The 17,219-nt window shown below is 38.9% G+C and overlaps 1 protein-coding gene across 3 annotated transcripts in view; it reads left to right on the forward strand.

The window, feature by feature from the left end:
• Positions 1 to 825: 825 nt before the first annotated feature.
• The window catches only part of arhgap4b (Rho GTPase activating protein 4b), a 37,034-nt gene continuing 20,640 nt past the window's right edge, over positions 826 to 17,219 (forward strand). For all 3 annotated transcript variants that reach the window (XM_067446473.1, XM_067446474.1, XM_067446476.1), the window contains exons 1-10: positions 826 to 1,128; positions 9,247 to 9,749; positions 10,038 to 10,209; positions 12,066 to 12,228; positions 12,370 to 12,432; positions 13,738 to 13,911; positions 14,038 to 14,166; positions 14,800 to 15,021; positions 15,874 to 15,975; positions 16,140 to 16,325. In XM_067446473.1, coding sequence (XP_067302574.1) covers positions 9,683 to 9,749; positions 10,038 to 10,209; positions 12,066 to 12,228; positions 12,370 to 12,432; positions 13,738 to 13,911; positions 14,038 to 14,166; positions 14,800 to 15,021; positions 15,874 to 15,975; positions 16,140 to 16,325 — 1,278 coding nt within the window. In that variant the 5' untranslated portion in view covers positions 826 to 1,128; positions 9,247 to 9,682. The remainder of the gene's footprint in view (positions 1,129 to 9,246; positions 9,750 to 10,037; positions 10,210 to 12,065; positions 12,229 to 12,369; positions 12,433 to 13,737; positions 13,912 to 14,037; positions 14,167 to 14,799; positions 15,022 to 15,873; positions 15,976 to 16,139; positions 16,326 to 17,219) is intronic.

Here is a 17,219-nt window from a genome sequence, read left to right on the forward strand (position 1 = left end):
TAACGCGTTATTAGCATATTTGACAGATCTATTTTTTAATGAAACTTTTTGTACGTGTTTAAGTGATTTGTGTTGTCACATAGGCATATTATTTTCTGCTATCACAATTTTTTTTTTTTTTTTTTTGTCTGTTCTGATTGGGTGGGCCAGCCGTCAATCTGAGTGGGCCAGTGCCACCCTGGCCCTTATGTAGCCTCGCCCCTGCTACAGATAAGTCATTAGCACATGACTGCACACGCGTGCTGAACGCTCACACTCAACGTGTTGCATTTGAAAACGAGACGCTGCGCAGTAGATGGGAAATGACGTTTAAAAAAAGTTAGACGGTGCATGTACATATAAAAATAACAAAACAGCATAGCGTAGCGGAAAAAAGCCATTCTGTGTAAACCGGCCATTACAGTTCCAGCAGCAGGTGTATGCATGTGTGTGTGTGTAGGCTACGCGACGGCCATTGTTTGTTTATCGCCCAGCTATTGCGCTTACCCATTCATTCCCTTTTGGATTGGCATAAGCATCAGTTTTATAGCTCATCTGCAAGAGCATTAAATAGATTCATGACTGTACTTGTGTTTGTGTGCAGAGAAAGGGGGGCTAGTAGTCCGCGAGCACAATGCAAGGTCATAAGAGAAGCATTTCATGGCCACAGAGAGGGAATATTAGGAATGAGAGATGGAACAAAACGGGAGGGGGGAAAGAGAACAAGACAGCATATTCATATCCATCCCTGTATTTATAGTAAGCCTGCGGGGAGGGGGGCGAAGAGGGCGTGGCTTCGGTTATGACATTCTCTCTGATTGCCTGAGAGCGGAGGAGACAGAGAGAGAGAGAGACAGAGAGAGAGCGAGGGGCTGTGTTTCAGCATGCGCGCGTGGTGTGGTGTGCATGCATGTGTGTGTGAACCAAAGAAGGGGAGCTGTTTTCTAGCTTGCATGCCTGTGTGTTTGTGTGTGTGTATGCGCGCTTCCACCTTATTTTGAATGCACTCCTGAGAGAGAGAGAGAAAGAAAGAGAGAAAGATAGAGTCGTGTGTAGAATGTGTCAGAGGGGGTGAAATCAAGCTGGCTGCATGAAATCTGTGTGACTCAAACGCAGTGTCCAGCGAGAGACAGAACCTAGGAGAATGAGGTGAGACATGGGCTTTCTTTATTATTGATGACTATGTTCACTGTGTATTCCACTCAGCATGACTGCTTGTATGTTCTCCCTCCATCTCCTCACACACGCAGTGGAGGCTCACTGACACGTTTTTGTGTGTATGACAGCGAGTATTTCGTAGTTGCATGCATTATCCCCTCAATAGGATGATTGTGTGTTTTTGGCAGATCCGTCCGAACGCGTCCACGCATAAGCTTCGTTCTTTTGCATACATGGTTGTGCGCATGAATGCCACACAGCGAGAGAAAGACACTAACTGACGGGCTGCTTCCTCTTTCAGGGTGTCTCAGCAGCATTGATTGTTATCAGGCAGTCTGTCCCACCTCTTTGCTTCAAGCTTCCACCTCATCACATCCCCTCTCTCACCTCCTCTACCTCTGTGGTGTTGTCATTTGGCTGAGGGTTTCCCTGTCTGCCTCTCTCTCTCTTTCTCTTCCTCTTGCCTTTCATTTCAAATCACTTCATATCAACCTTAAAGAGATAGTACACCTTGAAATGAAAATTCTGCCATTGTTTAGTCACCCTCATGTTGTTTCAAACCTGTATGATGTTTTTCTTCTGTCACGTAAGGAGATGTTTGGCAGAGTGTTCTGCCCTTTTCTACACAGTGAAATAAAATAATGACCAGGGGTTTTTAGACATCAAGTCTATTTAAACTATAAACATATCATAAAAGTAGTCCATATGACTTGTGCGCTAAAGTCATAACATCATGAGAGCCTTTTGATAAAATCCACGCAACCCTCGCTCTCAAATCTCAGTTATGGGATTTAAATATTCAAATATTAAACACATACAAATATTCAAGTCTTATATTCATATTCAAATTTTCCGTCACAACTTGTTACAAGACACACAAGGCCCAGTTACATTTTGCATCACTGGTGTCAAACCTACATGTACATGAATGAAATTCATGTAGACAGAAAATTCATCTTAAAATTATACTTCTATCTGTTCACCCTCATGTCATTCCAAACCTGTGTGATTTACTTTCTTCTGCAGAACACAAAACAAGATATTTGGATGAATCTCTTGTCCATGCCATCAAAATTAATGGGGTCGAAAATAGCTCTGGATTGTATGGCCTTAAAAAAAGCACTTTTCTAATTATTTTCTTTTGTGTTCCACGGAAGAAAGACAAACTGAAATGACATGCGGGTGTTTTGAGAGCTAAATAATGACTTGTATTTCTGTCTGTTTTTCACACAAGCGATTGTACGATATGTCTTATAAGACACATGAGTCATATGGACCGCTTTTTTGCCATTTTTTGTTGACTTTGACTGTCTCTGGGTATTATTCACTTTCATTTAATGGAAAAGAGAAGTATCATAATTCTGCTAAACTTCTCCTTTTGTGTTCCATTGAATAATGGAAATTATACAGGTTCAGAACAATGTAAGGATGAGTAAACAATGACAGTCGTTATTTTGGGAAGAACTTTAAATGCTGATTTGTAGTTGGGACAGATGCTCCCTAGAAAGGCCGATTGAAGGATAGATGTGTGTGTCTTCAGAGGTAAAACTTGGCAGATAAGCAAGGATGAAATGGAGGGAGATGAGATATTTGTCTTCCTTGACCTGTACCCAAAAAGAACATCACAATGTCAGACTTCAAAGGAAATGCAGGAAAGAATACAGTGACTCGAGCTTCTTAATTTGGGATTAGAGAGACTGTGTGTGTGTGTGTGTGTGTGTGTGTGTGTGTGTGTGTGTGTGTGTGTGTGTGTGTGTCCGTGTGTATTTTTATGTACACATGCTGAAAAGGAGCGACACTGCAGGAAAGGGAATCGTGATTGTCAGATAAGCAGTCTCATCTCAGCATGAACTCTACTCAGCTCCTACATTTACTGCTCTGAGCTGTCCATCAAAGCTCTGCTATCTATCCATTGTGTCTAGAAAAAACTTTTTCAGTTTTACTGTAAGTTTTACAAAACATTTCTATTCCAAATAAATGTTGTTCTTATGAACATTCTCTTCATCTGAGATGTTCAACAAAAATATTAAGCAACATGTTTTCAGCATTGATGATAATAAGAAATGTATCTTTAGCAGTAAATCAGCATGTTAGTATGATTTCTGAAGGATCATGTGAGACTGAAGACTGGAGTAATAATGCTGAAAATTTAGCTTTAAAAGGATAGTTCACCCAAAAATGAAAATTACCCCCCTTACTTACTCACTCTTAAGTCATCCTAGGTATATTTGACATTCTTCTTTCGTATGAATACAATCGGAGTATGTCCTGGCTCTTCCAAGCTTCATAATGGCAGTGAATGCCCAAAATTTGAAGCCCCAAAAAGTGTGTACATCCATTATAAAAGTAATCCACATGCTTTGGGGGTTAATAAAGACCTTCTGAAGTGATTCAATAGGTTTCTTAAAATAAAAATACAGACCGTCTTCCGTATTAAAATTACAAATAAAGCACAACTGTCCCGACGAGGATGTTGCACATAGCGTAGCGTAAGAGTTTTGAACTGTGAGAGGCGCTACATTTTGTCGAAAAGCTGAATTTCTAGAATATGTAAGTTCATAAATAAATAGTTCAGCCAGAAGCTAGATATTTTACTTTGTAGCGTGTTAAATATGGATTTTTTTTATACTAGTTAGTCCAGTTATCCAGTTTCATCCACTGTTTTATAGAGGGATTTATTCAGTAAAGTGTTTCCATTGTATATGTCTTCTTATCAGATAAGAAAATAAATGCGTCTCAATTGAGCACACTTTTTTAATGTTTTTTTTTACGCATCTTAGCATTTCCATCCAGTTTTTTTTTTTTTTTTTTTTGTGATATCCCAAAATGTGCATAAAAATAGGTGGATGGGAACATATTGCAGTGGTCTCTTCTGAATCTCCAAATGGGATTACTGCCAGATAATAATTTTTGGTTTCCAGAACATTCTGGGAATGTTAGTTTCTGGTTCCCAGAACATACATCTGGGAACTCTATTGGTTCTCTATTGGTTTGCCAGGAATTTTTTTCGTTTGGTAAATAGAAAGTTCCCAGTTGGTTTGGAGAATGTTCCCCTAACCTTCCCAGAATGTTCCAGGAACGTTTCCCTAACCTCTTTACTCTGATATCATTTACCCTATAGAGTAATCAGTAATCATCCAGCACTCCCGCATCATAAGCGCCATGGAAGATGGATGACGTCCGTACAAAAACACAACCAATAGAGAATGTTCCCAGAATGTTCTTATTTGCCCCCCCCCCCCTCAAAAAAAAAACAAAACAAACGGCAACAATATGGGGATGTTAGGGGAACGTTCTGTGTTTACTGGGTGGACCCTTTCCTCAGAAAATAATAGGAGAAAGGAGTTCACCCAAAAATGAAAATTCTGTCATTAATTGCTCACCCTCATGTTGTTCCAAACCTGTAAGACCTTCGTTCATCTTCGGAACAAAATTAAAATATTTCTGATGAAATCCGAGAGCTCTCTGACTCCATAGATAGCTGGCTAAAAGGTCCAAAAAGATAGTAAAAACATTGTTAAAATAGTCTATGTGACTCCAGTGATTCAACCTTAATGTTATGAAGCGATGAGTACTCTTTGTGCACAAAATACAAACAAAAATAACTTAAATATAACTAAGAGAAATTTCTTCTCTTCTGTGACAATCTCCTACGCTGTGTAAATACCCTGCAGCGCTCCATCAGCACAGGGGTCTATAAAGATCTATGGAGGGGTCAGAAAGATCTTAAGTAAGATCTTAATTTGTGTTCCGAAGAAGAACCAAGGTCTTACAGGTTAGGAATGACATGAGCGTGAGTAATTCATGACAGAATTAACATTTTTTGGGTGAACTATCCCTTTAATCACATTGCCGACTAGGAGAAACCATTGAGATTCTAAAGATCTCATTTATGAAAATTATGATGTATCGTCCCTAATGGCTGCCATCAGAACAAGGCATATCAATTAACTTATTAGTCTCAGGCCATATTCGCAAATTGCTTTTGCAGAAATGCACTTTATTATAATCCATAACATGTATGTTCAGAATTATGCTCACTTTATTGGTGCTTGGTGCATTTGATATAATTTACTACAATACTCATTTGTAGCTTCACGAGATCATGAGTGGGAAGATTAACTGTGTGACGGATGTGGTATGCATTATCACTGGTCACATCACATGAGTTTCTGTACTGTTGTGTAGGTATGATTTTGTGGTTTACTGTTGTGTAATTAGACATGTCAGTTTGTTGTTTCCATTTTGAGTGGTGTTTAATGTTATGGGCATGGCTTTCACTTCATAGTGTGACTTGAATATGGTGCAGGAAAGCGTTTTTCCCAGTTCTGCTGGGAATATAATGCCATTTTTGTACAAGCTAATATGATTCTTTAGTGTCTAAATGAAAACTTTGTAATATACTTTAATTAAAAATTCTCATTAGTATTGTAAGAAAACACTCATTTACAGCTCTGTTTTCACCAAGCCATTTCAGTGCAAACGGCTTAAAATGACAAATGACCCCGCCCCTCTGTTCTGTTGGCCGGCACGTGGAGCTGTTGCCTTTGACTGTAGAGGCGAAAGAAAGTCTTTGAGGACACATCTGTGCAACTTTATCAATTTTAACCGGAGTAGGTCCCGGAAAAAGATGACAGCTCCAACGAAATTGAACAATTAAGGCTAAATAGGACGTTTCTGAATGGTTGATTAATGTAATGTCACTTTGATCTGTCTTTATGTACTGGCAGGGTAATGTTAGCTTAGTGAGATACTAATGCTATGTGTTTACTGATGTATATGTTAGTTCATTGACATATTGTTACAGCGGTTCGGCTTTAGGAACATCAGAATGACTGCTGTGTTCATTATTACACCCAAGAACAAAACACTACAATCGCTTATACGCTATTCTGCTCCAGCGCATCAACAATGGTGGACTGTGATGATGATGACAGAGCTCGCTCAGAGCGAGTCTGAGGTGAAACGCTGCTGTCAATCAACAATCGTGGGCGGGGCATCTGACCGTGTGACGTCACATGGTCGAACAGCTTGATTTGAGACAGGGGAAAACATATAAGGAGATTGAAAAAAAAACATTGGATGGATTTTTATCATTATAGGATGGTTGTGTACAGGCACTGCCAACACACATTTCCATACAATCAGCTTGTAAAAGTGCATGTACCATATATAGTTAACTTTAACTGTTTCTTTTATATGTCCACAACCTTTCAGTTTTTATGGTCATAGAATTTTTGAGAAAAATGAATGCTTTTTATTCACGTGAATTACTATTCAATTGATCAAAAGTGACAGTACAGAGTTTTGCATCGTAACTAATGATTCTCACCACCATCATGCTTTTTTCCCTTGGAATACAAAATGAGATATTCGGCAGATTGTTGAATCTGCCCTTTTCCATGTTGTCAAAGTGGAGGTCAGATGATTACATAAAAACATAAAAACAAACGAGGACCATTAAACTAGTCTATGCACCTCATATTCTATTAGCAAAGTCTTTTGAAGCCATACTGTAGCTTTGTGTAAGTTGTCTATCTGTCAAGGCAAAATGTGCCTTGAAAGTCATATTTGACAACCATGGTTACCACTTACAAAAAAGCAAAGCATAGACATTCGGAAAGAACGATTTAGAATGAGTGTAAATGTATTTAATCATTCATATTATGCGAGCTATCCCTTAAGATAAATATTGAGTGATCATTACATTCAGCCTTTAATATTTATGCCTTTGTCTGGGGGGCAGGAGCATCACTCCATGGCAATGAGAGAGCACAGCGGTGTGTGTGTCTATGTGTGCGGGGTCCCTGTGGTCCTCTGCTCTGAGAGATAAGACCAGAGCTCAGCTTCTTCCCAGCCTCCACTGGGAGCGTAAAACAGGATTGATCCCATGGATCTCCAATTCCCCTCAGTTTCTTTAACTCAATACCAGCAGACAGATCAAGTTTAAACAGGCACATTCACTCAGTCAGGACACCGGAGTGGTTTCACACAGGCATTCCACTTCTGGATCAATATATATTCTTACTTATGTGTAGCTGACAGATTTCAAGGGGGCCCACTGTAACAACCTGCATTGGGGCCCTGGATACCCCAGCTATGTCCCTGCATAAAGGCCTATATAATAGATTTGCTCAATTGTGAATAACTATGTACAATTTACAATCTGATGACTGGACGACACCATGTTTGTTTTATTTAGTTTTTTTAAAATATATATATAGAAATGCAGCCTTGAATTTTTTTGCGTGAAATATCAGATTAGAGTTAACTATTTAAAATGTTGCAAAATTGAGAAACCACTGCCAAGGGCATATATCAAAAAATCACTGGCATTTGGCAGTGCTGGCATACACTAATGCAATAGAATTCAACCCCATTGTGCACAAATCCGATTCAACTCTTGTGAATCAATAATAGCATTATCATAATGAAGTCTCTGCTGAGCTCTGATTGGCTGGCTTAGGCTTTTGACCTCTAAACACTGAGATGGAGGAAGTGAAGAGCAGACTGTCATGACCGCTCAATGACTGAGAGTGCATGATTTGCCTTTTACATGGAATCAGTTGATGAAGAAATGCGTTGCCTATAAATAATATTATACTATTTGAATTATGGGTAAAGTGCAATATTTATTTATATATTTTTTGCCATTGTTACATAAAAAAAACGCTTTGTGCTCATGTGATAGGGCTAAAAAAAGAAGTGGTTTAGGATTTACTTTGAAACATTTGTAATGATTTGTAATGAAAAGCTAATAATTTATTAAATGATAAAAATATACAATAAAAAAAAGTCAAAGTGAAAAATCAAAGTAAAACATTTGCTAAAAAAGATGAAATATTTTACGTTTACGTGTGTGTCATGCGACCATTAACGACATCGGAGAACTGCGAACATGGAAATTAAATATTAACTTAAAATCTCAAAGGGTACTTCAAACAGTTTGGCTTACAAAGAAGTTTGCAAAAACACCAATGCACACCAACACATCTAAATACATAAATGAGACAAATTACTTCAAATCTTAGAAGGCCCATTTTTTAAAGGTATGTACATTTACTCAAAATGTGCCGAACTGTTCTTTTTACGTTTCTCAGGTTACATGTAAAGAAATTCACAGTGATGTGTGGTACTCTAAATTCTTAATGCACAGTGTTGGAGCTGCACTCCCTGGTCTGACTATGACTGTGTGTGTTTGTGCCGAGAGCCATGATGACTCAGGTCCCTCCACCCTCTCGTAAGACCAACGGCCATCACTGGCGCAACTCACAGGAACCCCTGCGCAGTTCAGGCTGCCATCCTACAGCAAACATTCAGTCACGTAGCTTGTCTTAGCCCGAGTCAGAGCTATGTCAGATCTTCTAAAAAAAATCTGATGTGTTTAAGGCCTTTTAATTTGAGTTATTAGCTCAAGCTTTAGATTAGTGGTTCTCAGCTGGAGGGTCGCGACCGAAAAGTAGGTCACGGGTTTGTCTGATGAGATTGCACACAGCATTCAAGATGCTAAATGCAAAAAATAAAATGCAACTAACCACATAATTGTTCGTAGTTAGGATAGCCAAAAAAACAGGCTTCCAAAAAAAGAAGAAGAAAACAGTTCCTATAATGTTTGTTGTTGATTTCAAAGGCTTTTTGATGCAAACTGATCTGTCTTTGGTGGAAACCGCCAGATTAGGCAGGTGCCAACATGGACAGGATGCATTGTACAAAAATAAATGTTTTTTGGCACTCTGTTGGGTTGACATTGAGATCCAGTACTTTAAAACTTAAGTAGAAAAACCTTCTAAAATGTGTGGATACTTATCTTAGGATTGACAGGATGTGTTCATGTGAGATTCTTTTTGAATCACACACTCTATAGAAGACAAACAGGATGTGGGCAGGTGTGTTCTTTTTGCTTAACCATTTTCGTCTTCTGGAAGTGCCCGTGACACGTCATATTGAACTTGAAGTAACGTTTTTCTGTATCTCTCTTCCTCTCATGCCTCTCTCTTATTGTATTTACTTCCGTATTCCATTTATGGTTTGTTTCTCTCTTGTATATTTGTCACACCTTCTCACCAAACTTCTCTTCCTTCTGTCTCTCTCTCTCACGGTCTCTTCCAGGCAAGGACAATCACATTTAACCACTGTCTCAGGAAACAGAACTGGTTAACTATCAGGCCCCTGCAACGTTCTCTGCTCTAAAAACAAATCTTTAAATGCACAAGCTCAGTGCTGAGAGAGAATTGCTTGGATTGGAACACCCTCCGTGTTCACAAACATACACATGCACACAGAGACTTGCCTGTTCCGTTTCTGCTGAGGATTGAAAAAACCGAAGAGAGTGAAAAGGTTTTTCTTTAGTAGACCAGTATGAACTCAAGACTGAACATGACACGTCTGTCTATAATGGAAATATAAATAATTTTGCTAAATAAAAACGCCAGTCCGGAATTAGAGTGTTTTCTTCGTGAAGAGGAACAAAACCTGTGCATGATCATCCCAAACTGTGAGCCACTGTGAACAAGTCAACAGGAGCGCTACACCACCAAAGGAGGCCATGACGTCACATGGAAAACTGAGAAAGGAAAAGGGGAGTCTGGCGGAGTATGAGACTCAAATTAAAGGTAAAGGAAATCAATTTGATCTCATGCTCTCTTTCTTTCAAGTGCCTAGGTGGTACAGACTAATGTACTTCACAAAATGTAATATGTGGTTTATGTGTGAGATGCAGGCCTGCACTGTGATGTATTTATAGGCAGTATTAGGTATGCTGTCTTCCCTCATCCAATCATCTTTGAGCTCCAGCCCAGAGCCACTAGTGCAGGGGGGGATATAAAATCATTAGTTCATACCTCTTTTTGTGCTGAAAACCATCCATAAATGTTTTCTTTCCCTTCTATATCTTTGCTCAGAGGTGCGTGGTCAGCTATCAGAGCAGCTAAAAATCCTAGATGCGCAGCTGGAGGTCAAGACACAGCAGCTGCAGGATCTAAGCGAGTACCTGCGCAGACGGGGGGAGATTGAGGCAGAATATGCCCGTTCTTTGGAGAAACTCAGTGAGAAGTTCACAGTGAAAACCAAGAGGTACCCACTTTTAGCACTGACGGGTAGATGAATGGATGGATGGATTGTTGGTAGGGCTGTCAAAAACTAAATAAAAATGTATACTTGAATATTACTAATATTTTAATTATATAATCACATTTAAAAGGCGTAATTTCAGTTAGTGGGATAGCGCTTTTGGCTTATCTCCCGGGGCCATAAAAGAGCGTAATGAGCAAATAACATTACTGCCTTTACAAAAAAAAGTGCATAATGTTTAAACTAGCATTTATAAATCAAATATAATTTTGTAAATTGCATAAATAATTATGACCAAAACTGTATCACAGACATAGTTTAAAACAAAGAGCCGAAGTGCCAATCATATACTTTTTTGCGTTTAAAAACATGAGAAGCAGTGGAATGGAAACCCCCCCCATAAAGTCTCAAGAGTTGAACTTGTTGAACTTCTTTCAACTTTTCACGGCTTTTTAAACATGCGGCTCTTGTGAGAGATGTGAGTGCAAAGGTCTGTCTAGTCGGTTTACTTAGAAAAGCAGCACAGAATATGTTCTGTATGAACCGCTTGGGTAACGGATTTGACGCAAACAAGATCTTTTCCGTATTGAGGTTCCCTGTTTGTGCAATGTTTAAAGGAACAATACAGTAGCACCGCATAAAGTGGGTTCAACTAGATAAGAAACTAGATAGAACTAGCTAAGAAAAAACATTCAAATGAAACCAATCTTAAGTTATCATCCCATCTCGTGTGCCACTAATAATGTTGCCTGAAGCACACCTACAATAGAAAAGCACCGTTTTTGCATTTGAATGTTAATTTTTATTTTAAATTTGACAAATATTCAAAATTCGATTTTACAGCCCGGATGGATGGATGGATGGATGGATGGATGGATGGATGGATGGATGGATGGATGGATGGATGGATGGATGGATGGATAGATAGATAGATAGATAGATAGATAGATGATAGATGGATAGATGGATAGAGTGGCTGTTCGTATGAGTGAGTCTATGAAGCATTCATGCAGTTATTTTTTCAAACACACCATTTCATTGAGTAACCAAATAAGTAAATGTGTGAGTGAGTCATTGAATCGTTCTCACCATTTTTTTCCAGAACACTGATCCACTCAGGAACACCACTACTGTGTTGTTGCTCTGAGATGTGTAAAGGCTGCAGCTTCGTTCTGAAATATTTTCTTTGGCATGGCAAAAGTAACTGGCAATATTGTGTCTAAAATGTGAGCTACTCAATACTGACTGTTTGTTTAATTGTGTTCCCATGTAAACGTGCGCTTTATGGACGACTTTGACCATTACGCCATATCTTAAATAACTGTGTATCATTTGTAACCTCTTGATGTTATTTCTGTGTTTTACCATCAGACCCCTGCGTTGTGCGGTGTGTTTTTACGACTACTCCGCTGCATTTTTAAACTCAAGAATGCATTCTATATATAAATATATGCATTACTGTGCAGAAGCCTTAGGCACATTAGTATTTTCAAACAAAAAAAGCCATTCAGTATGAAAATTAGTAACCAAAAATTCCAGACTTTACTTTTGTTATTATTTGTAATAATCCATTGATATGACTTCTGTCTGTATAGCAGACTACTCCAATCATTAGTCCATCTAAAACTGCTCATTTCTAACAATCAACTGCAAGCTCACATTCAGAGCTGCCTTCATTCAATCATCAAGCCACTGATAGAACCAAGTTCCTGCTTTCCCGGCATACTTTTTTTAGTATTTCACATATTGAGACATACTTCGTTTCACACTGAAGTACGTCACAATATGGATGCAAAGGTCTATTGCTAGTTCTTTTAGATTGCGACTTTAACCATCTCTCTGCTCCTGTCTTTTGGTAGGAAGGAGCAGTTAGACCTGTCGGTGGCTCAGTGCTGGTCTGTTCTGCTGACCCAGACCAGACAGGAGAGTAGAGATCACAGTTCACTGAGTGAGCTCTGTGGCAACACACTCACGCAGCGGCTCTCACACTGCATAGAGGACACACACCGCCTGGCAAAGCGGGTACAGAGTCCCCACTATATTACCAGCTACGACATCTAATTTTTCCCTCTTTCTCGTTTCCTGACAAGAAACACTCCCACACGAAACACAGCCAAAAGAATCTTCCTTATTTGACACACTGACTCCTATTCTCTGTTTCAGAGCAAGGAGGTGGGACTCCAGATGCAGGATGAGCTCTTGAAAGTCACCACAGAGATGCAGACGGTAGGTCATAGGCTGTTTTGCTGTGAAAATGCTAAATTTACACTGAGCAGCATGCTCTAGTGAACTGAAATAAAGTCCAAATGGCATCAGCTTTGAATTACATAATCTCACTGCGGCCAAAGACAGCATGATTAAACTTTACTAAATACCACATGATGCACATATTCGCTCATGCATTCACGATCAAATGTGTCTGCATGTCTTTCTATAGACCTTAGTGCATTTTGGTCTATCCTGTAGCCCAAAAAGCCCATGTGCTTCCCCCCTGCTTTACAGAGCTACTTTTTCTAGCTGTGCTTGGGGTCAGAGCTGCAAGATCAAGCCTACTGACCTTGTCTGACAGCAGCTGTGTGCTCTCTACCCTCCAGTAGACAAACAGCTTGCCTACCACAAGTGTCTTGGCTCTGTGATATTTTTTTGTTTGCACGCATGTCTTTTTGCAGTCTTAGAAGGTATTTAATGTCTCTGAAAATAAATGCGCTAAGCTTGATCATAAAAATAAAAATAGGGCTTCATAAGAGTGTGTAAAATGGGACCTAACTGACTGTCACATTGGCAAGCAGTTTTTTTAAATCTTCTTTTATTTATAAATCAAACATTAAGCTTAAAATATATACCCCTGGTTTCATAGACAAGGTTTAAGCCTAGTCTCAGACTAAAATGCATATTTGTGTGCTTTTAGAGCTTGAGCTGTTTTAACTGACAGAAACTTGCACTGGCATATCTTAAAATATGCCCGTGCCATTGTTTTGTCTCAAGATTATAATTTTTTTCTAAGACTCTTTTATAAAAGCTACTTAAATGTCCTAATAACCTAATTGAACTAAGGCTTAATCCTGGCTTAATCTAAGACCTGTCTGTGAAACCGGGCCATGGCTTATTATGTTAAATAATACAAAAAGATTTGCCCATGGAGTAAAAATAATAATTATTATAATTTTCTAATAAAATCTATTTTTATCTATAGATCTAACAATAACCTTCAAATGTCTGGCTTATTATGTTAAAAACAATAACTGCATTTTTATGGCCATGAATAACACAAGATATTATGTTATCTTGTTTTACTCATGAATCTAACAATAAACTTAAAATATCTTGATTATTACATTTAAATCAATAAAAAAAATTGAACATGGATGATTTATTATTATTGTTATTATTATTATTAAATAAAAAAAACAATCTTAAGTTACACTATTTTCTTTCTCAAGTAAGTTGACCTTGTTATAAAGATGTTTAGATATTACTGGAAAATGAGTGACAACAATCTGTATTTTTTTATTTTCTGTACATCTCTTACAGGCTTTGAAAACTTATCACCAGTATCACATCGACTGTCTGGCTGCTGAAGGGAAGCTCAAAGAGGCCACGCGACTGGAGGAGAAACAGACGGGCAAGTCATCTGACCTCGGGCTCAGCCAATCAGGGGGGCAAAGGCGCAGCTCTATGAAAAAAATGGAGAGACTGATGGAGAAGGTAAAAGCGGTGGTTTGTGAAAATGTAACATCCGGAGCTTTGCTCTGTGAAGATGGCACAGGAAGAGCAAGATCTCACATTATCTTTAACCCCCCAGTTTCCACTGTACATGTGTGTTCTTTACAGAGACAAGGGAAGGTACAGGAAACTCAGCTGAAGTGCACTAAAGCTCGTAACGACTACTTGCTCAACTTGGCAGCAGCCAATGCCTCCATGAATAAGTACTATCTACAAGACATTTGCACTCTGATTGATGTGAGTCTAACACACTGCTGTCCCATTACCATCTGTCTAGACACCCTTTAAGACGTGGTTGTATTAGTTCCCTTTTCATTTTGAATTGACCTCTTACCAAAAAATAGCACAGACCATTCTGTCTAATGTATTTACGGTATGCAGAATGTATCCATTGAGAGAACACTAGAGAAACACTAGACACTAGAGAACGTCTACACTACCAGTTAAAAAAAGTATGTACACACTTGACTGATTTATGTTTCTCATGGTCTTTAACAGCTTTTGATCTAAAGATTTATGCTTAAAAGCTTAGGGCCTATAAATTTAACACCTCATGAAGTCACTAGATAATTACCACACTTCCATTTGTATTATTTCATAGTTTCAATGACTTCACTATTGTTCTACTTTTTGATAGCTTGTGTGCATCTTTTGTAGCACTGTTATCTTCAGTTCTCAAGTCAGCTTTGAAATATGTCACATGATTTGTAAATCCCATTGCCTGAGGCACATTGTAGAATATGTGTCGTCAAAAACATCGCAGCAGGTTTAGTCAGTGAGCGTGAATCAGAACATTCATGTTTGCTCAAACAATGACTGTATTTTCCTCTTTTTGTTTGTGTCTTGCAATCTGGCTGATGTTGAATGCAGTGTACAGATCTGGGGTACCACCTGTCTGTGTCCCGGGTCATACGCGGATATCTCTCCAACAGAAACCGAGCCCTCCAGAATATGAAAAATGGCCTTCAGCAACTAGACACAGCAGTGACTGGACTCAACCAGAGCCAGGATAGAGATGCTCTGCTTCAGGCTCACAACACAGCATTTTGTCTGCCCTTCCGCTTTCAGTACCAGCCCCATGAAGGAGACCAGGTAACGCATGGGAATGACTATATGTTTTAGTGCGGCTTTCACTAACTCTTGAATGAATGAAACCCTTCAAAATCCTTTGCTTTGGTAATATAATATATTAAAGGAACACTCCACCAGATATGTGGGCAAATGCATTTTTGTCTCAGTGCATGCATTGTTTTAGTTTGGCAGGGCACCGCTAGCTTAGCTTAGCATAATGAATAGATTCCTATGTTGCCATAGTAAAAGTGATCCAAAAAAGAAAAAACCCACCTTATTACTTCTTGTAGCCTTTGTATTCACGACGAGTACAAATAGCGATGCAGATTAAGACTAGGCGATTTCCTAGGCAGATATTGACTTGGGACTATTTTATGGGGAAGCACAGGCGAAGCACTGCTACTTATCACAGCTCTTATCTTCACGTCCTCTGGCTGTTGAGCAAGCGCAATGTGTTGCGTGATATCTCTGCGCCCAAGTAGCAGTGCTTCGCCTGTGCTTCCCCATAATATAGTCAATATCTGCCTAGGAAATCGCCTAGACTTAATCTGCTTTTTTTGTGATCACTTTTACTCTGGACATGCTAGCTGGCAACATAGGATTCCATTCATTATGCTAAGCTAACCTAGCGGTGCCCTGCCAAACTAAAACAATGAATGCACTTGCATTTGAGACAAAAATGCATTTGTCCACATATCTAAAGGTAGGAAAGAAGTTGAATAAGCCCTATTTCTAAAAACGGTGGAGTGTTCCTTTAAGAAACTAAACTTTAAATCAGGTGTTACTAAGATAAAATAAGCAATATTGTGCTGGTCATGTGGCCATCATGAGGAGCCAGTGTTGTGTAGAATAAAAACATCTGGTGTGTGACAGGTGTGTGAGGTGAGTGCAGAAGGCCAAGTGAGGTATGAGTTTGAGACAAGATTCCAGCAGCTTCAGTCCAGGCTGGCATCTGTTACCTTGGAAACTGATGAGGTAAATTCTATGCCCTGCTCTTTTTTTTATTTTAATGCACTCCTCCAGAGATGCTTATAGCAGCAGTATGCTTATTTCTCACATTGCTGTTTTCATTTATCATGCGGATCTTTGAACAAACCTCTGTGCCACTCGCATATCTCACGCCCGTGAAATTCCTTCAGGTCAGTAAGACACTTAAGACAACACACTCAAACCTTCTGGAGAGCATCTGTGATGATGATTGCAACCCAACTCTGGACGCCTCCGCCACCCCATCAGTGGAGGGCACGGGTGACGGGACGGGAGCCAAACCCAGCCTTGCCAAACGCAGAGCCAATCAACAGGACACGGAGACCTTCTATTTTACAGTAAGATCTCTTCCCAGGGACTTAAGTGCCATATGACCAAAACTACAGGGAGTGCAGAATTATTAGGCAAGTTGTATTTTTGAGGATTAATTTTATTATTGAACAACAACCATGTTCTCAATGAACACAAAAAACTCATTAATATCAAAACTGAATATTTTTGGAAGTTTTAGTTTTTAGTTTTAGCTATTTTAGGGGGATATCTGTGTGTGCAGGTGACTATTACTGTGCATAATTATTAGGCAACTTAACAAAAAACAAATTTATACCCATTTCAATTATTTATTTTTACCAGTGAAACCAATATAACATCTCAACATTCACAAATATACATTTCTGACATTCAAAAACCAAACAAAAACAAATCAGTGACCAATATAGCCACCTTTCTTTGCAAGGACACTCAAAAGCCTGTCATCCATGGATTCTGTCAGTGTTTTGATCTGTTCACCATCAACATTGCATGCAGCAGCAACCACAGCCTCCCAGACACTGTTCAGAGAGGTGTACTGTTTTCCCTCCTTGTAAATCGCACATTTGATGATGGACCACGGATTCTCAATGGGATTCAGATCAGGTGAACAAGGAGGCCATATCATTAGATTTTCCTCCTTTTATACCCTTTCTTGCCAGCCACGCTGTGGAGTACTTGGACGCGTGTGATGCAAGGTTATTTTCGTAAACGAAAACTGAAACTAAGACTAAAACTATTGGTCAAAAAACATTTTCGTAAACTGAAATAAAATTTAAAAATCTGAATAAATAAAAAACTAAAACTAAACGAAACTAACCACTCTTACTAAAAAACTAACTGAAATAAAATAATAATTAGCAAAAATAAATATTCGTTTTCGTTGTTAATAAGCTCTCTTTAATGTGGTGGAAAATCTGACT

This window comes from Pseudorasbora parva, chromosome 6 (assembly GCF_024679245.1).
Source record: "Pseudorasbora parva isolate DD20220531a chromosome 6, ASM2467924v1, whole genome shotgun sequence".
Taxonomy (NCBI): domain Eukaryota; kingdom Metazoa; phylum Chordata; class Actinopteri; order Cypriniformes; family Gobionidae; genus Pseudorasbora; species Pseudorasbora parva.